This window comes from Phyllobates terribilis, unplaced genomic scaffold, assembly GCF_046119375.1.
Source record: "Phyllobates terribilis strain yellow unplaced genomic scaffold, ASM4611937v1 Scaffold_1__5_contigs__length_1240528914, whole genome shotgun sequence".
NCBI lineage: Eukaryota > Metazoa > Chordata > Amphibia > Anura > Dendrobatidae > Phyllobates > Phyllobates terribilis.
Genome location: NW_027362761.1, coordinates 543621568 through 543639633, shown reverse-complemented (window position 1 = coordinate 543639633; position 18066 = coordinate 543621568). Strand labels below are relative to the sequence as shown.

Sequence of the window (18066 nt, the reverse complement as noted above, 5' to 3'; positions counted from 1 at the left end):
AATTGGTGTTTTTGCAACAGCTATTTCAGTTTGATATATGTAATAACTGTTGGACACAGTAATGTTTCTGCCTTGAAATGATATTTATTGTACTAACAGAAAATGTGCAATCTGCATTCAAACAAAATTTGACAGGTGCATAAGTATGGGCACCCTTATCATTTTCTTGTTTTAAATACTCCTACCTACTTTTTACTGACTTACTAAAGCACTTTTTTTGGTTTTGTAACCTCATTGAGCTTTGAACTTCATAGCCAGGTGTATGCAATCATGAGAAAAGCTACTTAAAGTGGCCACTTGCAAGTTGTTCTCCTGTTTGAATCTCCTCTGAAGAGTGGCATCATTGGCTTCTCAAAACAACTGTCAAATGATCTGAAAACAAAGATTATTCAACATAGTTGTTCAGGGGAAGGATACAAAAAGCTGTCTCAGAGATTTAAATTGTCAGTTTCCACTGTGAGGAACATAGTAAGGAAATGGAAGAACACAGGGACAGTTCTTGTTAAGGCCAGAAGTGGCAGGCCAAGAAAAACATCAGAGAGGCAGAGAAGAAGAATGGTGAGATCAGTCAAGGACAATCCTCAGACCACCTCCAGAGAGCTGCAGCATCAACTTGCTGCAGATGGTGTCACTGTGCATTGGTCAACTATACAACGCACTTTGCACAAGGAGAAGCTGTATGGGAGAGTGATGCAAAAGAAGCCATTTCTGCAAGCACGCCACAAACAGAGTCGGCTGAGGTATGCAAAAGCACATTTGGAGAAGCCAATTTCTTTTTGCAAGAAGGTCCTGTGGACTGATGAAACCAAGATTGAGTTGTTTGGTCATACAAAAAGGCGGCAAAAAAACACAGCATTCCAAGAAAAACACTTGCTACCCACAGTAAAATTTGGTGGAGGTTCCATCATGCTTTGGGGCTGTGTGGCCAATGCCAGCACTGGGAATCTTGTTAAAGTTGAGGGACGCATGGATTCCACTCAGTATCAGCAGATTATGGACAATAATGTACAAGAATCAGTGATAAAGTTGAAGTTACGCAGGGGATGGATCTTTCAGCAAGACAATGAGCCAAAACACCGCTCCAAATCTACTCAGGCATTCATGCAGAGGAACATTTACAATGTTCTGGAATGGCCATCCCAGTCCCCAGACCTGAATATCATTGAACATCTGTGGGATCATTTGAAGAGGGCTGTCCATGCTCGGCGACCATCAAACTTAACTGAACTGGAATTGTTTTGTAAAGAGGAATGGTGAAAAATACCTTCATCCAGGATCCAGGAACTCATTAAAAGCTACAGGAAGCGACTAGAGGCTGTTATTTTTGCAAAAGGAGGATCTACTAAATATTAATGTCACTTTTCTGGTGAGGTGCCCATACTTATGCACATGTCAAATTTTGTTTGAATGCAGATTGCACATTTTCTGTTAGTACAATAAACCTCATTTCAAGGCAGAAACATTACTGTGTCCAACAGTTATTACATATATCAAACTGAAATAGCTGTTGCAAAAACACCAATTTTTAGAAAACATTAAGCTTAAGATTAATAGGGGTGCCCAAACTTTTTCATATGACTGTATCTTAAGACTGATTTCTCAAAGGTTTTATGGACTGATGAAATGAGAGTGACTCTTGATGGGCCAGATGGATGGGCCAGAGGCTGGATCAGTAAAGGGCAGAGAGCTCCACTCCGACTCAGACGCCAGCAAGGTGGAGGTGGGGTACTGGTATGGGCTGGTATCATCAAAGATGAACTTGTGGGACCTTTTCAGGTTGAGGATGGAGTGAAGCTCAACTCCCAGACCTACTGCCAGTTTCTGGAAGACAACTTCTTCAAGCAGTGGTACAGGAAGAAGTCAGTATCTTTCAAGAAAATCATGATTTTCATGCAGGACAATGCTCCATCACATGCATCCAACTACTCCACAGCGTGGCTGGCCAGTAAAGGTCTAAAAGAAGAAAAAATAATGACATGGCCTCCGTGTTCACCTGATCTGAACCCCATAGAGAACCTGTGGTCCATCATAAATTGTGAGCTCTACAGGGAGGGAAAACAGTACACCTCTCGGAACAGTGTCTGGGAGGCTGTGGTGGCTGCTGCACGCAATGTTGATCGAAAACAGATCAAGCAACTGATAGAATCTATGGATGGAAGGCTCTTGAGTGTCATCATAAAGAAAGGTGGCTATATTCATCACTAATTATTTTGGTTTTTGTTTTTGCATGTCAGAAATGTTTATTTCTAAATTTTGTGCGCTGATATTGGTTTACCTGGTGAAAATAAACACGTGAGATGGGATTATATTTGTTTTTTATTAAGTTGCCTAATAATTCTGCACAGTAATAGTTACCTGCACAAACAGATATCCTCCTAAGATAGCCAAATCTAAAAAAAAAACACTCCAACTTCCAAAAATATTAAGCTTGGATATTTATGAGTTTTTTGGGTTGATTGAGAACATAGTTGTTGATCAATGATAAAAATAATCCTCTAAAATACAACTTGCCTAATAATTCTGCACACAGTGTATATTCTTGCTCATTTTCCTTGTCTCCATATTAGTCATGTTGAATATTGACAATATATTTTCTTCTCTATTAGGGGGCATCCTCGAGTCTGGTGGTGAAGTTTGCAGATACAGATAAGGAACGCACAATGAGACGTATGCAGCAAATGGCTGGACAGATGGGAATGTTCAACCCCATGGCTATCCAGTTCGGAGCTTATGGCGCCTACGCTCAGGCAGTGAGTATATAGTCATGATCTATTATTACAGCAGTGGGACCACATATATCACACACTTGTACTTAGAACCAGCAGCTGTTTGCACATTACTGGTCAGATTACTACCAGACACTATCAGAGGTAAAGCGGGGCACCATTGTCTCCACCAATGAGACTATCTGGATCATAAGGAGTAGTGGTCTCCCACTATGGCAAAGAGAAGGGAAATTGATCATAAAGCAGATTTGTATACAGGTTTTATTTTCCTTTTGGGCAAAGGTTCAATTGCCCTCACCCTTTATATAATTACTCAGACTAGGTCAGAGTGCGTGTAGGCACCTCCTGGCACTCAGCATCCCTACTACTGTAGCTATGTCACATCTAAAGGTCTTATTACCTACTGTCTCAGATGTAGGGGGTGAAAAATCTCTTAGGAATAAGTTAGGGTTGGATTGTATCAACAAATAACCAACATTTAGCTCAAAATAATGGGGTCTACCAATTTTATGGATATTTTTTTAACTGTAGGACAGAAGGATCCTAAGTGTAGACTCATTCCAGATCGATACTTGATGAGATGGTGACCAGAATCAGAACCAAGAGCAGCGCTCATTGTGATGGCCTCCTCTTTTTTGTGTCCTTCGCAGAAATAAGACACATCAGGCCATTTCTAGTACATCACAACATTGAAGAGTTTGGTAGACATTATCAGCACTGAGATTATCAATCCCCGAGCAACCGAGAACCATACATTTCCAGCTCTCCGCACTCAAAGGGTTATTGGTTTGCCGAGAACTTTGTTTACAAATCCCAGGGACGGCGAGTACATTGGAAATTATGTGATCTGCTTCAGAATGACATGAAGTGACTCCACATTGAGAGCTAAGCCTTCCCCTCAAGATCATTACATGGGAAGGCATCAAACTGCATTAGCCGCCCTTACGTCTGACTTTTCTAGCAAGCAAATAGAATGTGATAACCTAAAATGTACTTTCCTCCCCCTGAGACCGGGCTCTCCAAATTCCTAACTAGTTTTGTCAGAACTTTCCCCATACAGTCCGCGTCTCTGATCTTCAAGTGGCAGAGTCACAATAGTCTCTGTCACACCGGATGGAGACGCCGGGGTCCTGGAGGACTTTCCTGCTAGTTTATGGCGTAAAGACACTTGGTTGTTTAAGAAACATGTAGGGTTTTATTTTTTTACCATTTCTACTCTGATTACTTAGGAATACAATGTTCTGAAGGAAGGCACCGGCTGGCACATCTGTTCTGCCATTATATATGCAGGATATACAGCATATATATACATGTTCTCTATGGAGGGGCTTCTTTGTATCTACTATTAATTCCTTGTATGAGAAGTCAAGGAGCCAATAACCTCTTCAACCTCCGTCCTCGTTTTAGCCGATATTACTAATTTAATATGGTGAAGGGGTCTTCTTATAATGCGATAGCTTAGTATGGTGGCCAATGGGGGAAGGTAAAGTGACATAGGAAGGAGTTAAGATGATAAATAAGGGTCACAAAGAGGGCTCCATAGTGGTTTATTCCATCCCCACTCACCATTACCACCCCAAACTGCACTCGAGGACTAGAATGTCCAGCATCCGTCCACCAGTTCACCACCCTAGCTCAAGAAAGGCCATCACTTATTTTTCCCAACATCCATCCCTCTACCTTAAGACTAGACGACTCCATAGTTACCCAATTTTTCAATGCTACCTCGTCCCACACAAACACATTTTCTTACCACCTTCACTGCTTGCACCCAAGGACTAGACAGTTCAGTATCTATCTGCATCTCACCTAATTGACCACCCTAGGACTCGCTCATTATCCCACCACCTGGCATGGCACTACTTCTCCTATACATCCCTTCTAGAGACAGAAGGTGCCATTATTTCACGTCTGGTTCCCAAATCATTGTAATGAGGAAACGGAACAGATGTCTTGAGACTCACACCAACCATAGGGAAGGGTGGAAAGGATGAGCATATCTGGGGTTCGCATTTTTCATCCACTAGATGGTCCAAGTTTGCTTGGTACCCCTATTCACTCTGAAGTCACCCCTTCCCATTTTGCCCCCACACAACACATATCCAGAACATCTATAGCACTCAAAGACAACTATAACCTTGGTAGAAGGAGTTGTCAAAAAAAAAGAGTCCACTGACCCAATAGGTGCTCTGACGGGAGATGTTTATGCTTTATGTGTTTATATGTGGCCACCAAGTGGTTGTGCAATGAAGTGAGCATATCATCATAATTAGTTGAGCTTGGTGAGAATTTAGAGTCTTTAACCAAACTTAAGAAAAATTGGGGTGGATACATCTGTAAAGATCTAACAGATTTGCCTACAGGACTCACTTAACTTTCCAATAGTCCTCTGTCTTCTATTGCAGAAGTATATCTAGATATCTACAAGACTTTGGGTTGGCTCTCACCCTTTTGATGTGGATGTGCCACTGGTTTGCAATATGCCAATCCACCTTGTTATTCGATGGGGCTGATCATTGACTTTTCCTTGCGGAATTAACATTAATAAGTGACACACAAAGGATTTTTTTTCCCCACAGATTCAATAATAATGGCTGGGAAGAATGACCAGGCGTCATATATACAATGTATGAATCCAAGGCGTCTTTCTTCATCCCCCTTTGCATTTTCAGCCCATTGTAAACCCCTTTGTATGGTTCCTTGGAGTCCTCCTCCTCCCCCCTCTGGATTTAATAAGTGACCGCTCTGTAGTTTATTATTACGTTCTACCTTTTCCGCTTCTTTATGTATTAGGCCGATAATTAACTGTCTGCAAACGCAAAGCAAATTAGGTTCCACTTTCTTGAAGATACAATTAATTTGTAAAACTTCGGCAGCCGAGAGTGGACGGTGAATGCGGGTTTATTACTGTAGAAAGGGATGGCGGATGTACTAGAAATCTGTTTTTTTTATTATTATTCCTTTTGTTCCGACTTCTGCAGACTTTTTGAAAGCCGCCGCGGTCTTCGTGATGGTGAAAGTGCAAATATAATGGGTGTAATTAGACCTGAGAGCCGAGTCCTAATGCACCTTCCATATTCAAGAGTACCGTTCACGGCGGAGGCAATGCCAGCCATTTACGGTGCATAAAGGCTAATGTACATACAGACCATAGCCTACATTACATCTCCTGCCTAGATGCGGGTTTTATTATTTCTAGCCGCTTTTATGACGCTCGTTCATATGAAGGAGCTATCCTGCCTTCTGAAGACGCATTCGGGCGCCCGCTAATCCATAAAAATGAAGAAAGGGTCAGTGTACGCCGCTAATGAGAAGATTTTATGTAACCTCCATGTAATTAACAAAAAAGTTTTACAACTTTTTAATATACTTTATGGGACAGTTCTTCACCATTTTCCAAATCTATTCTTGTTGTTCGGGATTAGAAAAACATGGCTGTACTACATAACAGTGTCACTCCTGTCCTTAAGTTGTGTCTGGTATTGCAGCTCAATTGAAGTGAATGATGGGTTAGCTGTCATACCAGGCACATTTGATAATGTCCCGTTCATTGAGTTCCTATTGTATAGGATCATTATAAATATGTCCTCTTAGGTGGCCATCAAGGCTGTAAAGGAAGCCACTGGACCCCATATATCTACACTATTGCATGCTGGAAAAGCTATAGGCTAAGATGTATAGTTCTGGGGTCGCTAGAGAACTTGAGGCTTCATTGACTCTCTTTACTATACAGTATGGTGTAAGAACTTCAATATGTAGAAATGGGCAATTGCTGTGGGGCTCATGGAGTTGAAGTTTGCGGTTAGTTGCTATGGGACTTATTGATTAGGACCAGTCCTCTTATCATAATTATGTAATTATTTACCTGGTGTAAATGCCGCTGTTCTCCAGAATCCGGTGATGTCTTTCTTTTCTTCCTGCTCCTCTCTGTTCCCGAGATATGACCATATCTTCCTTTGTATATAAATGTAGTCTTGTTAGCCAAGTAGGCGTGGTCATCAATGATTCTCTGTGGGAGTCTTCACGAGGACCAAGCCCATTTGCCTAACAAGACTAGATTTATATGCAGGGGGTCATATCTCAGGAATGGAGAGACGCAGGAACAAAAGAAAAACATCGCCGGAATCAGGAGAACTGCAGAATTTACATCAGATAAAACATTTACATATTTATGGAAATTGACAGCTCCCCTTTAAATATGAATTCAGGGTTCATTTGGCTCCGTCACCATTTAAAAGGTGATGGGAAGGTAAGGGACCACAACAGGTTGTAAAAGGAACCCAAATACAGCACAAAAAGACATCAGACAATTTTTGCAATAGAGACTTTTTTTCCATACAGTTTATCTCTAACGTCTCAGTTTTACTTATTTCTTTGACTTACAGTTTAGTATTTTAGTCTTTCTTGGAATAATGTTTTCATAATTGAAAAATCATTGCTGGAAGAATCGGCTCTGACCTGTAAACTCTTATAATTACCCCTTCAGCTAACAGAGGCATAACTTGTCCCAGGGCCCCCTAACACTATATGCTCCTTACACTACTGGTGTCTTCCTTTAAGGTACAGATGTGTATTACTTACCTTTTACCCTGGCTCAACAAAGCTTAATATATATATATATATATATATATATATATATATATGTATATATATGTGTATATATATACTAGATGGTGGCCCGATTCTAACGCATCGGGTATTCTAGAATATGTATGTAGTTTATTCTGTCATCCTCATTGGTGTATTTTCGCTTATGACCCATTGGAAGACAGGAAGCGTAAATCGTGATAGTGACGCGCCCCCTGGGCCGTGGGGTATTCGGTGGCCGGGCCGGTCGTTACTAGGGGAGATGTCACAGAGGCGGTGACCCAGTCCGTGACCCAGGGCTGTCAATAAAAGGGATTTTTGAAAGGGGATTATAGTTTTTATGTTTAATGTTCGTGACGCCACCTGTGGTATGCGGCTATATAGAGCCGCCGCTGCGGAGCAGGTCCTCTGGAGCTGTTGGTAATGCAGCAGAGTTGGTTCAGCTCTCCACAGGTAGAGCTAAGCTCCAGGGCGGTGCTGTGGTGATTATAGATGTGGTAGATGTTGTTGTGCAGTGTGGTGCAGGGGATGATGGTGCAGCAATAATTCACAGAGACAGTGGGGTGCAGTCCTCAGGGTTTTACTCACGATTATCACATTGCTCCTGGTTACAACTGCGGTTCATAACCACCCACGTCGTCCGGTGTTTACTCAGGGAGGGGTTCAGTTATCCCTCAGGTAATTCAAGAGCACTTAACGGGACCCCTTTCCATGTACTTCTCCTGGTCGTCTTCCTGCACTGGCTCTCACCCTCCTGCCCTGTGCCTCGCAAACAGTGTCCCAAGCCGGTAACCTCAGATCTTGGCGGGCAACCTGGCGTTCCTGTGGCTACCTTTTTGGGGATTAATTGCTGCTGTGGCAACTACACCCTGGAAATGTAGACACCTCCGGTTTCTAGCTGAATGTTATAATTCCCACTAGTTAGGGGTCGGTCCCCTTTGCGGCCTGATCCTTCCACTCCTGGTAGATTCAGGCGTACGAGTGGCCTCCTGCACTCCCCGTACCCCTAGGATCCCCTCTTTCCTTCTGGAGCCTTTCTCCCTGCTCCTCTCTTCCCTTCAGTCTCTCTTCCTGGGCCTCTCTCACTCAGGCCCGCTCCTCCCGAGCAGAGCTCCTGCAGAGCTCCAGCTCCTTTCACTGTCCTCCTCTGACTGAACACACACCCAAGATGGCTTCCCCTTTTTATATCCTCCTTCTCAAGTGCTCCCCTGATCTTCTTCCTCCACCCACACCCACTACATGGTTCCCCGTCTCTTGGTTCCCCCCACTCCAGCCAGGGACAGGGCCCTCAGGGGCACCACAATAGCGTACAGTAAAGAAGTATCTGTTCAGCGCGCTGTGACTGACAGAACGTGTTCAGTAAACGTGAGTGAACTACGTCACTCTGTGACTGGGGGTTAAATTCCCGCCAATATCTCTGATTGGTCGCGGCCCGCCAGGAGCGACCAATCCGCGAAGCGGGGTTTAAAGGGGTTGTCCACTACTTTAAATTAACCCCCCAATGTATCCCCCAGGGCCCCTAATAAATTTCGTAAATACCTCATGTTTCCAATACTGCCTGTGCGCGACGCTATCGCTGCCGCTTACGTCACGACTATTTGCGGCTGCAGCCAGGGATCTCCTGTTCCGCGTTCCACGGTGGGTGACAGGTTGTGGGCGGGGTTATCCCGCCCACAACCCGTCACTCACCGTGGAACGCGGAACAGGAGACCCCTGGCTGCAGGCGCAAATAGTCGTGACGTAAGCGGAAGCAAGAGCCGGCTGCAGCTGGGGGTCACGTGTTGCCTGTGCGCGGTCAGTGATAGAACCGCGCACAGACAGTATTGGCAACATGAGTTATTTACGAAATTCCTTAGCGGCCCCGGGGGGATACATTGGGGGGTTAATTTAAAGTAGCCGCACCAATATCGATGATTGGTCACGGCCGGCCCGGCGCGACCAATCAGCGAAGCGTGGTTTAAATCCCGCGCCAATTCGCGGCTGGACTGCGCCTGTCGCTGATTGGTCACGAGCGGCTGGGGTGACCAATCAGCGATGCGGGATTTCCGTTACAGACAAACAGACAGAATTAGACGATTATATGAATAGATATGCTGTGTCAAAGTCACTGGTAAAGTACTGGAGGGGAGATAAGTATCACTGAGGTTATTAGCTTCAGTGATATGAACCTAGTAAAATGCTCCAGCACACTAAGGCTGAGAGGGGTTAATTGGCCATGTTTAGGGCTAGGTTGAGTGAACAGCTATAGAGTGGGTGGGAGGCTGTTCACCATATCTCCACCCCAAGATGGAGTCCAGACGATAAATACACAGCCTTCTGGCTCCTTTATTGTTGGGTGGGTCTGGAGTTGGGGGCTCCAGAGCTGTGGTTGAGGATAAGGAAAGTTGAACCTTTTTTTTTATGTTTGTTCCCTGAGCGGGCGACTCCCTGCAGCAACACGCACTGTGCCATTTGCCTTTGTTTTCCCATTAGACCAAAAAAGGCTGTGTTATGTTGCTAACCCTGCCCTGGTTTATGCTGTATCTCAATAAACCAGTGGAAAATTGTGTAGACAGTGTTCCTGTGTCTACCTCTATGAGCAGACGAGTGAGCCGATCTCGAACAATGTTTATATATATATGTATATATATATATATATATATATATACTGTATATACAGTATATATATATATATATATATATATTTGGTTTGTGCTACTCTGTCAGGAGCCGTTATCCTATATCTGCCTTTATATAGCCCCCGAGTGGTTGTGATGTGCATTGCAGCCTGTTGAAGGTTTTATTAGCACGTCAGGATAATGCATTACATTTACATTGTGAGAAATTGGAGTCATTACGAAATTCAAGTAAAGTTTGAGTGAACACATCTGCAGAGGGGCCACCGCATAGTAACTAGTAATGGACAGATACAAATCACATGGGGAATGGGAGATGTAGATTTATTTAAATGTTAAAGTGACGGATGCATCATCCAGCGCCTTATTAAAATGAGCGCAGAGTCTCCGACGTCTCTGGCATGGAGAGCAGCGTTGGCATGAAGATGTGTTAAATATACATGAGAATCTGGTGCAGCTGCCCAGCGCATTAACAACAAAGTGCCCCCTCCGTTCCCAGAGTGCAGCGGACTATGAGATCCAGAGAGGAGAGGAGCCCCAGAAAGCCCTGCGGCTGCTTATTTGTTTCTGCTGGCGGGTGCGGCTGACTGGGGTGAGGTTATTGATCCTGTGCCCAGAGCCAGATGTAGAGTGGTAGAGTCCAGATAACCAACCGTTCCACGCTGCGCGATTCATCCTGACGAGGTGTGCCAGGAAAAATACAATGTTCATTATGATAATTCAGCCTCTCACAAGGCAGATGTGGCACTATTGGGTCACAGATATAGCAGTACTGGGTTGGTTATCTGGATTAATGAGATGAAGCTGATCTGACTTGGTCAGAGGTGGCAGAGCAGAGTAGCAGGGCTGAGTTGATCAGATGTGTGACGACTGGACTGGTTGGATGTGACATAACGAATTTAGTCAGATGCATCAGAATTTGATTGGTCAGATGTGGAATATCTGGAATAAGTCGCCCATACTAATTGGATGGCTGTCAGCGGAACGAAGCTTCAACCAATCGTTCTTCCGATAGATATGTCAGCCGACTCTCCCATACACAGGAGCGCTCACTCGTCCTGCGTTCTCTATGAGAAAGTCTCCAAGAGAACGATGTGATCAGCAGTCCAAAATTTGACTTGTCCGATCACCTTCTCTTGAAGTCAGTGCCTCCATGCATGTTAGACTGTTGGCCAAACTCATTGATATCGGCGGGTTCAACCGACATTAGTCTGTGTATGGGGGCCTTAGTCGGATGTGGAGCCAACTCCGTTGGTCAGATGTGACATAGCAGGGGTGATTGGATGTAGCAGAGCTAATTACAGTAGTTGGAGCCAGCTGGATTGGTCAGTTTACGTATAGCTAGGCTCATTGGGTTTGGCAAAGGAGAGTTGGTTGGATGTAGCAGAGGTTGATTGGTCAGATGTGGAACAGCTAGATAGGTCAGATGTAGCAGAGCTGGATTGGTAAAATGTATTATAACTGTATTTGTCAGAGGTGGCTTAGCTGGGTTGGACGGATGTGGCACAACTGAGTTAGTCGGATGTGACATAGCAGATTCATCAGATGTAGTAGATGGATCGGTCAGATGTGGAATAGCTGGATTTTTGGAAGTAGCAGAGCTGGATTGGTAAAAAAAAAAGCAGAACTGGATAGGTCAGATGTGGCATTGTTAGTATGTTGGAAGTAGCAGAGCTGGATTGATCAGATGAAACAGAAGTGATTTGTTCAGATGTGATATACCTGGTTATGGTGGATGTAGCATAGATGGGGTGGCCATTTGGCAGGACTCTGCTGGTGTCACAGAATGTTATATGCAGGGTTGGACTGGCCCACCAGAGAACCTGAGAATCCTCTGGTGGGCCCTGACTTCTCCTTCAGGAGAGTTCATAGTGCAAACCTTGCAACTGCTATGGGGCTCTTGAGTGGGGGAGAAATGTGGGCCCTCAGAATCAAATCCTTTGGTGGGCCCAATGTTCTTCAGTCTGACACTGGTTATATATAGCTATCCATAATCATAGGAGCATCGTTAATAGGATGATATTCCTCCGATTATACCCATGTGCCGCACTAGCGGTGCCGTAGCTGTAGGTATGACTGTGGGGCATATGCCATGAATGCTTGATGCCAGGAAATGCCAATAAGCCAGTCTGCCTTGGCCAGGATTTAGGACTAGGGCTGTAAACTGAATAATTAACTCATCTGAAGGACAGCCTGGCCCTGCTTCTTAGGGCTTCATTTACAGACTGTCTGGTCACAAACTAGATGGTCCTCATACAGTCCACAATCCAAGCTGCTCCTCCCCAAATAAATGAGGTTCATTGGCTCCGCCAGCCACCACAACCTCTGTTCTTTGAGGGCTTGTCCTCATGGGGTTGATTGGTGACGGTAGTCCACTTTAAATAAGATAGAAGACAATTTGTGGCCAAGTGACAAGCCCATGCTTTTACCTCTGGTTTTAGTTTCTATCTTCATGACACTTGAGCCTGCTGAACAGTGCAGATCGTCAGAGATGCGGGTCCTGTACATATTCTACTCCCCCAAAAAAAAGTATATCGCCACCTGGACAGGGCCCCTTGGTGGCTCCATGGTCTGTAGGACATAGAAGAACATGTTCAAACTTCTTCATTGTTGAATAGTATAAGTATCAGACATCAGTGGTTTCCTAGCTGTGGGCCGGGAGCTCTGCGGGTTGTCAGTTGAAGATCACTTCTTTATATAATTATGAGGTCCCTCAGCCATGACTATCTCAGATCATTATATTGGTATATATTTGTTCTGTCTTTTTGCGTTGTTGGGGGGGTCCTGCCCGTAACTTCTGATACTTTTTCTCTGTTCTCTTTCTTCCAGCTGATGCAGCAACAGGCCGCCATTATGGCTTCTGTAGCACAGGGTGGATACCTGAATCCGATGGCCGCTTTTGCAGCTGCCCAGATGCAACAAATGGCTGCTCTGAACATGAATGGCCTGGCGGCTGCTCCGATGACACCAACATCAGGTAGGAAAACTACATCGATGTCTCCTACTGATAAGCCTTTTCATTTTTCTGTGTCCTTCCCTACCTTTTCAATAGTCTGAGACTTGTGAGGCGAGATGACCACCTTTATCCATCTTGACATCTCGCTCCACTCATCTTGGGATATTTTTGACCAAAGTGAAAGGTAAGGAAGGATACATGTATATACTTTGTGAAGGGCATTGCCATCACAAAACTTTTATTTCAACAGTATATCTAAATAGTTGAAAAGTAATTGAACTTATTTTGTTAAAATATATCAACAATATAAGATAAGAAACTTTGTAACATATAAGTAAAGAAAAAAAGCCTCTTTCTCCACTTGATAACCACTTCTCTTTCTCCCCTCTACATCATGCACTGATTATTAACTCTGAATGTATGGGCAATATTTATATACAGAGGTCTTTACATAGAGAGACCATGGGCATGTGGATAGAGAAATGCACACAGATGGGGCTGATGCCTTCTAGTAAGTGTTTTATTTGACTTCAGCACTGGATTCACAGCTACACTGCTCAGTACTGCTGCATAATATCCTCCATATTGCTGCTGCTTCTGAAGATGGACTGCAGAATGGCAGGGGATTAGGATCTCCTCTTTTAACTGTGTGAAATGTATTGTAAACATAAAAGCAGACAAGTGGTGCGGGTAGGAGAAGCTGCATCATTTTTAGCATAAGTGAGCCCCCTGATCTCTCAGGACCCCAGTGCAGTAATATGTCCAACATCATAGTAGCTAGTGGCCACCCACTTTCACCATGATGTACAATTAAGTCATTGAGTGGGTAGGGGTGTATGGAATGGGCAGGTGCCAGATGTGTTGTACATCCAGAAGTGTTGTACCTGAGACCAGAGTTAGCGCCTATTGCTGCTGTTTAACCACTTAAAAACCTATGTTAGTCCCTGAGAGAGGAATTTAAGTAGCACGATTCTGATAGTGGGCCTATCATGGTGCCAATGCGTTCCCTTGGCAGTCGTGGGGCCGGCATAGGCTGGTGATTTTTACTATATACGGCAATACACTAAAACAAACAAAATGCTCAAAGGCCAATAAGTAATGATAAAAAATACCTAATTTTATTTCAAAACTCATAAAAAATTCATACTTGGTTAAAAAGCAACGAGTACACCAGAAAGACAAGTGGGTGAGCCGAAAACAATTAAATATTATATAGAGAGGGATAGTCCCAATAAATACGCTTGAGCAAGAAAATACCATTCATTGGAGAAAAAAAGGTAAAGTATTAATAGATCATGTACCCTTAGGCATCTTTGTCCACAATTCCTCCAATACTATTGGGTAAAAAGAGACACATCGCTATGGAATATATATATATATATATATATATATATATATACTGTATATATATATAAATAAATATATACAAGTTTCTTAGAACCCGTGTCAAATCCAATCAATTCACAGAAGTGTTTCACCCACCTGACTTGACGCGCGTTTCACATGTAGCTTCATCAGGTGTAGTTGGACTAACATGGCACATAGTATTTAACAGACAGGTATCCAATGAAATGGTTGCATCACAGAACATATTCGGCACATGTGATAACATGAATAAGAGCATACAATCAAATCAACACCCTATTGGTAATGGGAAGTATAGCGCCAGCACATGCGAGCGCAAAAGCAGAATGCTTCAGACTTGCACACTTACATGGTCACAGCTAGAACTGGTGATTGTGTGAGAATGGAATGCAAAACATCACGCTTATCACATGACTGGTCATGTGACAAAAACGTCATCTATGACGCAAATGTCATAATAAACGTAGATCGCTATGGGCACAATATAAGAAGATGTGGAAAAAGTGGGTAAGGATAAATACAAATAAATGGAACTAAAAACTACATCCACTACAATAAAACAAGACTCTAATGGGAGCATGTACAGAAAAAGAAAAGATAAGTGAAGGAAAACGTAAAAAGAAAATGTAAAAAAAAAAGTTTAAACATGTGCATTAAAAATATCTAAAAAAATAAAAAAAATTATAAAATATGTGAAAAGAATATATCATATATTCCTTTCAAATGCATACAAAATATATGCTTGTGTACAAATACAGTAAATATGTAATAAAAAATGTATGTACGTGTAATATGTACAATATGGTGTAATGGTAGAGACAAGAGATAAAGTGAGAGAAAGGTAGAAGGAAACAGTAAATATGTGAGCTGACACGTGTAAGCGTTCCAAACAAATAGGCCAACGGATGACATCCCTACAAATCTTATAGAAAGTGTCCTCTTTAATTTGTACGTACTTATGCTGTATAGGTCTAACTTGACATAGAGATATAAATCCATACACTATAAATTACGAACAATAAAACTGCACTTATATACATAAAGAGCACACGTGTTCAGTGCATTGAATATACTGTATTCCAATGAAACCAAAAGCAAAGCATCAGTGGAAAAGAGTCTAAGGCTGGGCACAAGGGGCACAACCACTGAGTTTTCCCAGGCGAAGCCGCTTCTGGAAAGCGCTGGCAATTATTTTCCTGAAGTGACTTTGCCAGTGGTTTTGCCATTGTTCTTGCGGCTGTTTCGCCCCTGGCATCTTTTACCAAATTGTTCTGCTAGGAAGAATGAGTATTAAGGCTGTCTGAACTCTGTAGGGGTTAAAAGAAGTGAGAGCATGCACACTGCAGTGTCGTTTTGACATTGCTGTGCATTATGTTTATTTTATAGGACACTTCTGTTGTGCTTTTTCAGGTGGATTCTGAGCGGAACCTGCCTGAAAAAGACATTATGTGCACATAGCCTTAGACTGCTCACAAGATAGAACAAGGGAGAACAAAAGACTCGCAAGAGGGGGAGAAGGGTGATGTTCTCATTTAGACCGAGGGGCGTCAGGATTCCCAGGGTATGAATCCAATAAGACTCATATATTTTTCCAACCTTCACATCTTGGACTAATCAGGACTTGAACTATTCCCCGGACTCGTATATCTGATTCGTCGCAGTCGTGCACCATCTTGATATGCCTAGGTATTGGTTTGAGGCCAAATGGCATTTGAGCTTCTCGAGCTGCTTGGATTCCCAGGACATAATCTTACCCTTACGTCAAAGGTCTCTAGGAATGAGACCGGCATAACTTTTATTACATGGACAGGTGGCATCATCAACAGAGCCCTTTGTACCACCCCTTTGGGGTGCTACGCCAGATGACCTGGCCTCCACAGTCACCAGACCTGAACCCAATCGAGATGGTTTGGGGTGAGCTGGACCGCAGAGTGAAGGCATAAGGGCCAACAAGTGCTAAGCATCTCTGGGAACTCCTTCAAGATTGTTGGAAGACCATTTCCGGTGATTACCTCTTGAAGCTCATCAAGAGAATGCCAAGAGTGTGCAAAGCAGTCATCAAAGCAAAAGGTGGCTACTTTGAAGAACCTAGAATATAAGACATATTTTCAGTTGTTTCACACTTTTTTGTTAAGTATATAATTCCACATGTGTTAATTCATAGTTTTGATGCCTTCAGTGTGAATGTACAATTTTCAAAGTCATGAAAATACAGAAAAATCTTTAAATGAGAAGGTGTGTCCAAACTTTTGGTCTGTACTGTATATCACCAGTGACTCTGTCACAGAAGCTATTAGACTATGCCGCACATTCCCAAAAGGAGGTACTACCCCATCTGGGTCCTTTACAGCCTAAAGTCAAGACTAGTTTTGGACATTGATAATAACTTTGACGCAATAGATCCTTGAGGTTTTTCGACAATCTGTAAGCAGAAGATGAATGGGCTGATATTTTCTAAGGACAAGAAAAAGAGGCCAATACTTCTTCATAATCTCCTTAATGCCTAGCTAGGACATAAGAAATGTATCTGACAAGATCCCTTTCATCTTTTTTGGGTGCAGGATTAAGATCAGTTTTAAGCGCTCCCCATGGCTTACCTTGTTTAATGGATCCATTGCTATATCCCCTTTCTCTGAAAAGATCCGCCATGATTTTGTCTTGCTTATCATATCTCATATTGTTCGAACAGCTTCATCTTGAAGTGGCCATTTGTATATTTCGAGTGAGGAGATAGAATGGAAGGAACGGGAATGAAGATGTAGATTGGTTGAGTTTTTTTTCCGGTGAATATCTGTTTGCAATAAACTATGGGGGGTCACCTAGATTAGGATGTCCAGGAAATCAATTGTGGTACGATCCATTCTGCAAGTCAATGTAATATTATTACCTATATGAATACCAAGGTATTCACTACACCAATCACACATAAATTATAAAAAAATAAATAAATAAAATTAAAAACATTTAATGTACATAATACACAAACATTAGACTTAAAGAGGAAAGATCAAGTAAAAAAAGAGATGGTAAATCCTAGTGAACAGGGTCAGTGTTCACTTCTTATGGTATACTAAAGATGGCTGCTCTTCATAAAAATAGTCTGATATTGACCCAAGTAAAACCATACAAGTCAAAGTAATGAAGTGTCACTGCTTACCCATAGTGTAATATAAGGACCACCACGACCGCCTCGACGCGTGTGTCGCACAGGTGCTTTCTCAAGGGGAGTGGGCTGAATATTGTAGTTGTTACAATTCAATTGGGATAAAAAAGATTGAAGTTCTATTTTTGTGCCACGCCATATCAATAGTATATCGTCAATATAGCGGCCCCTAAATTGGACGTGCTGTAGTGATGTCACTGGATCGGTAAGGAAAATGTCCCTCTCCCACAACCCCAGGAACAAATTTGCACAATAGGACGCATATTTATAATATATATATATACTGCAACACAAAGATCGCATGTTCAAGTTACTTGTGGAAACTGGGAAGAAAGTTTTTAAAAATACAAAAAAATGTAAAACATAAAAGTTAAAATTGTTTCCCATATTCCTCATGCAAAAGTAAAAATAAAAAATTTATAATAATAATCATATTTGGTATAAAAGCCCAGTATATCAAATTATAAAAGTATTTAAACCATACCTTAAGCCCATTAAAGGATAAAAATGGTAGTTTTTGTCATTTTTTTTTAAATTCCCACACCTATTCATAAAAAGCAATAAAAATAGATGTGAAGATCTAAGGTTGTGGGTTATAAATAATCACCTAGGCAGATTAACAATGCAACAATATTTTATTCCTTACATCCAAGG

The 18066-nt window shown here is 42.5% G+C and overlaps 1 protein-coding gene across 11 annotated transcripts in view; it reads left to right on the top strand.

Annotated features, from left to right (window-relative positions):
* Positions 1-18066, top strand: part of CELF4 (CUGBP Elav-like family member 4) — a 1491885-nt gene that overhangs the window by 1332487 nt on the left and 141332 nt on the right. For all 11 annotated transcript variants that reach the window (XM_073680446.1, XM_073680445.1, XM_073680444.1 and 8 more), the window contains 2 exons: positions 2607-2750; positions 12758-12905. In XM_073680446.1, the coding sequence (XP_073536547.1) occupies positions 2607-2750; positions 12758-12905 (292 nt within the window). The remainder of the gene's footprint in view (positions 1-2606; positions 2751-12757; positions 12906-18066) is intronic.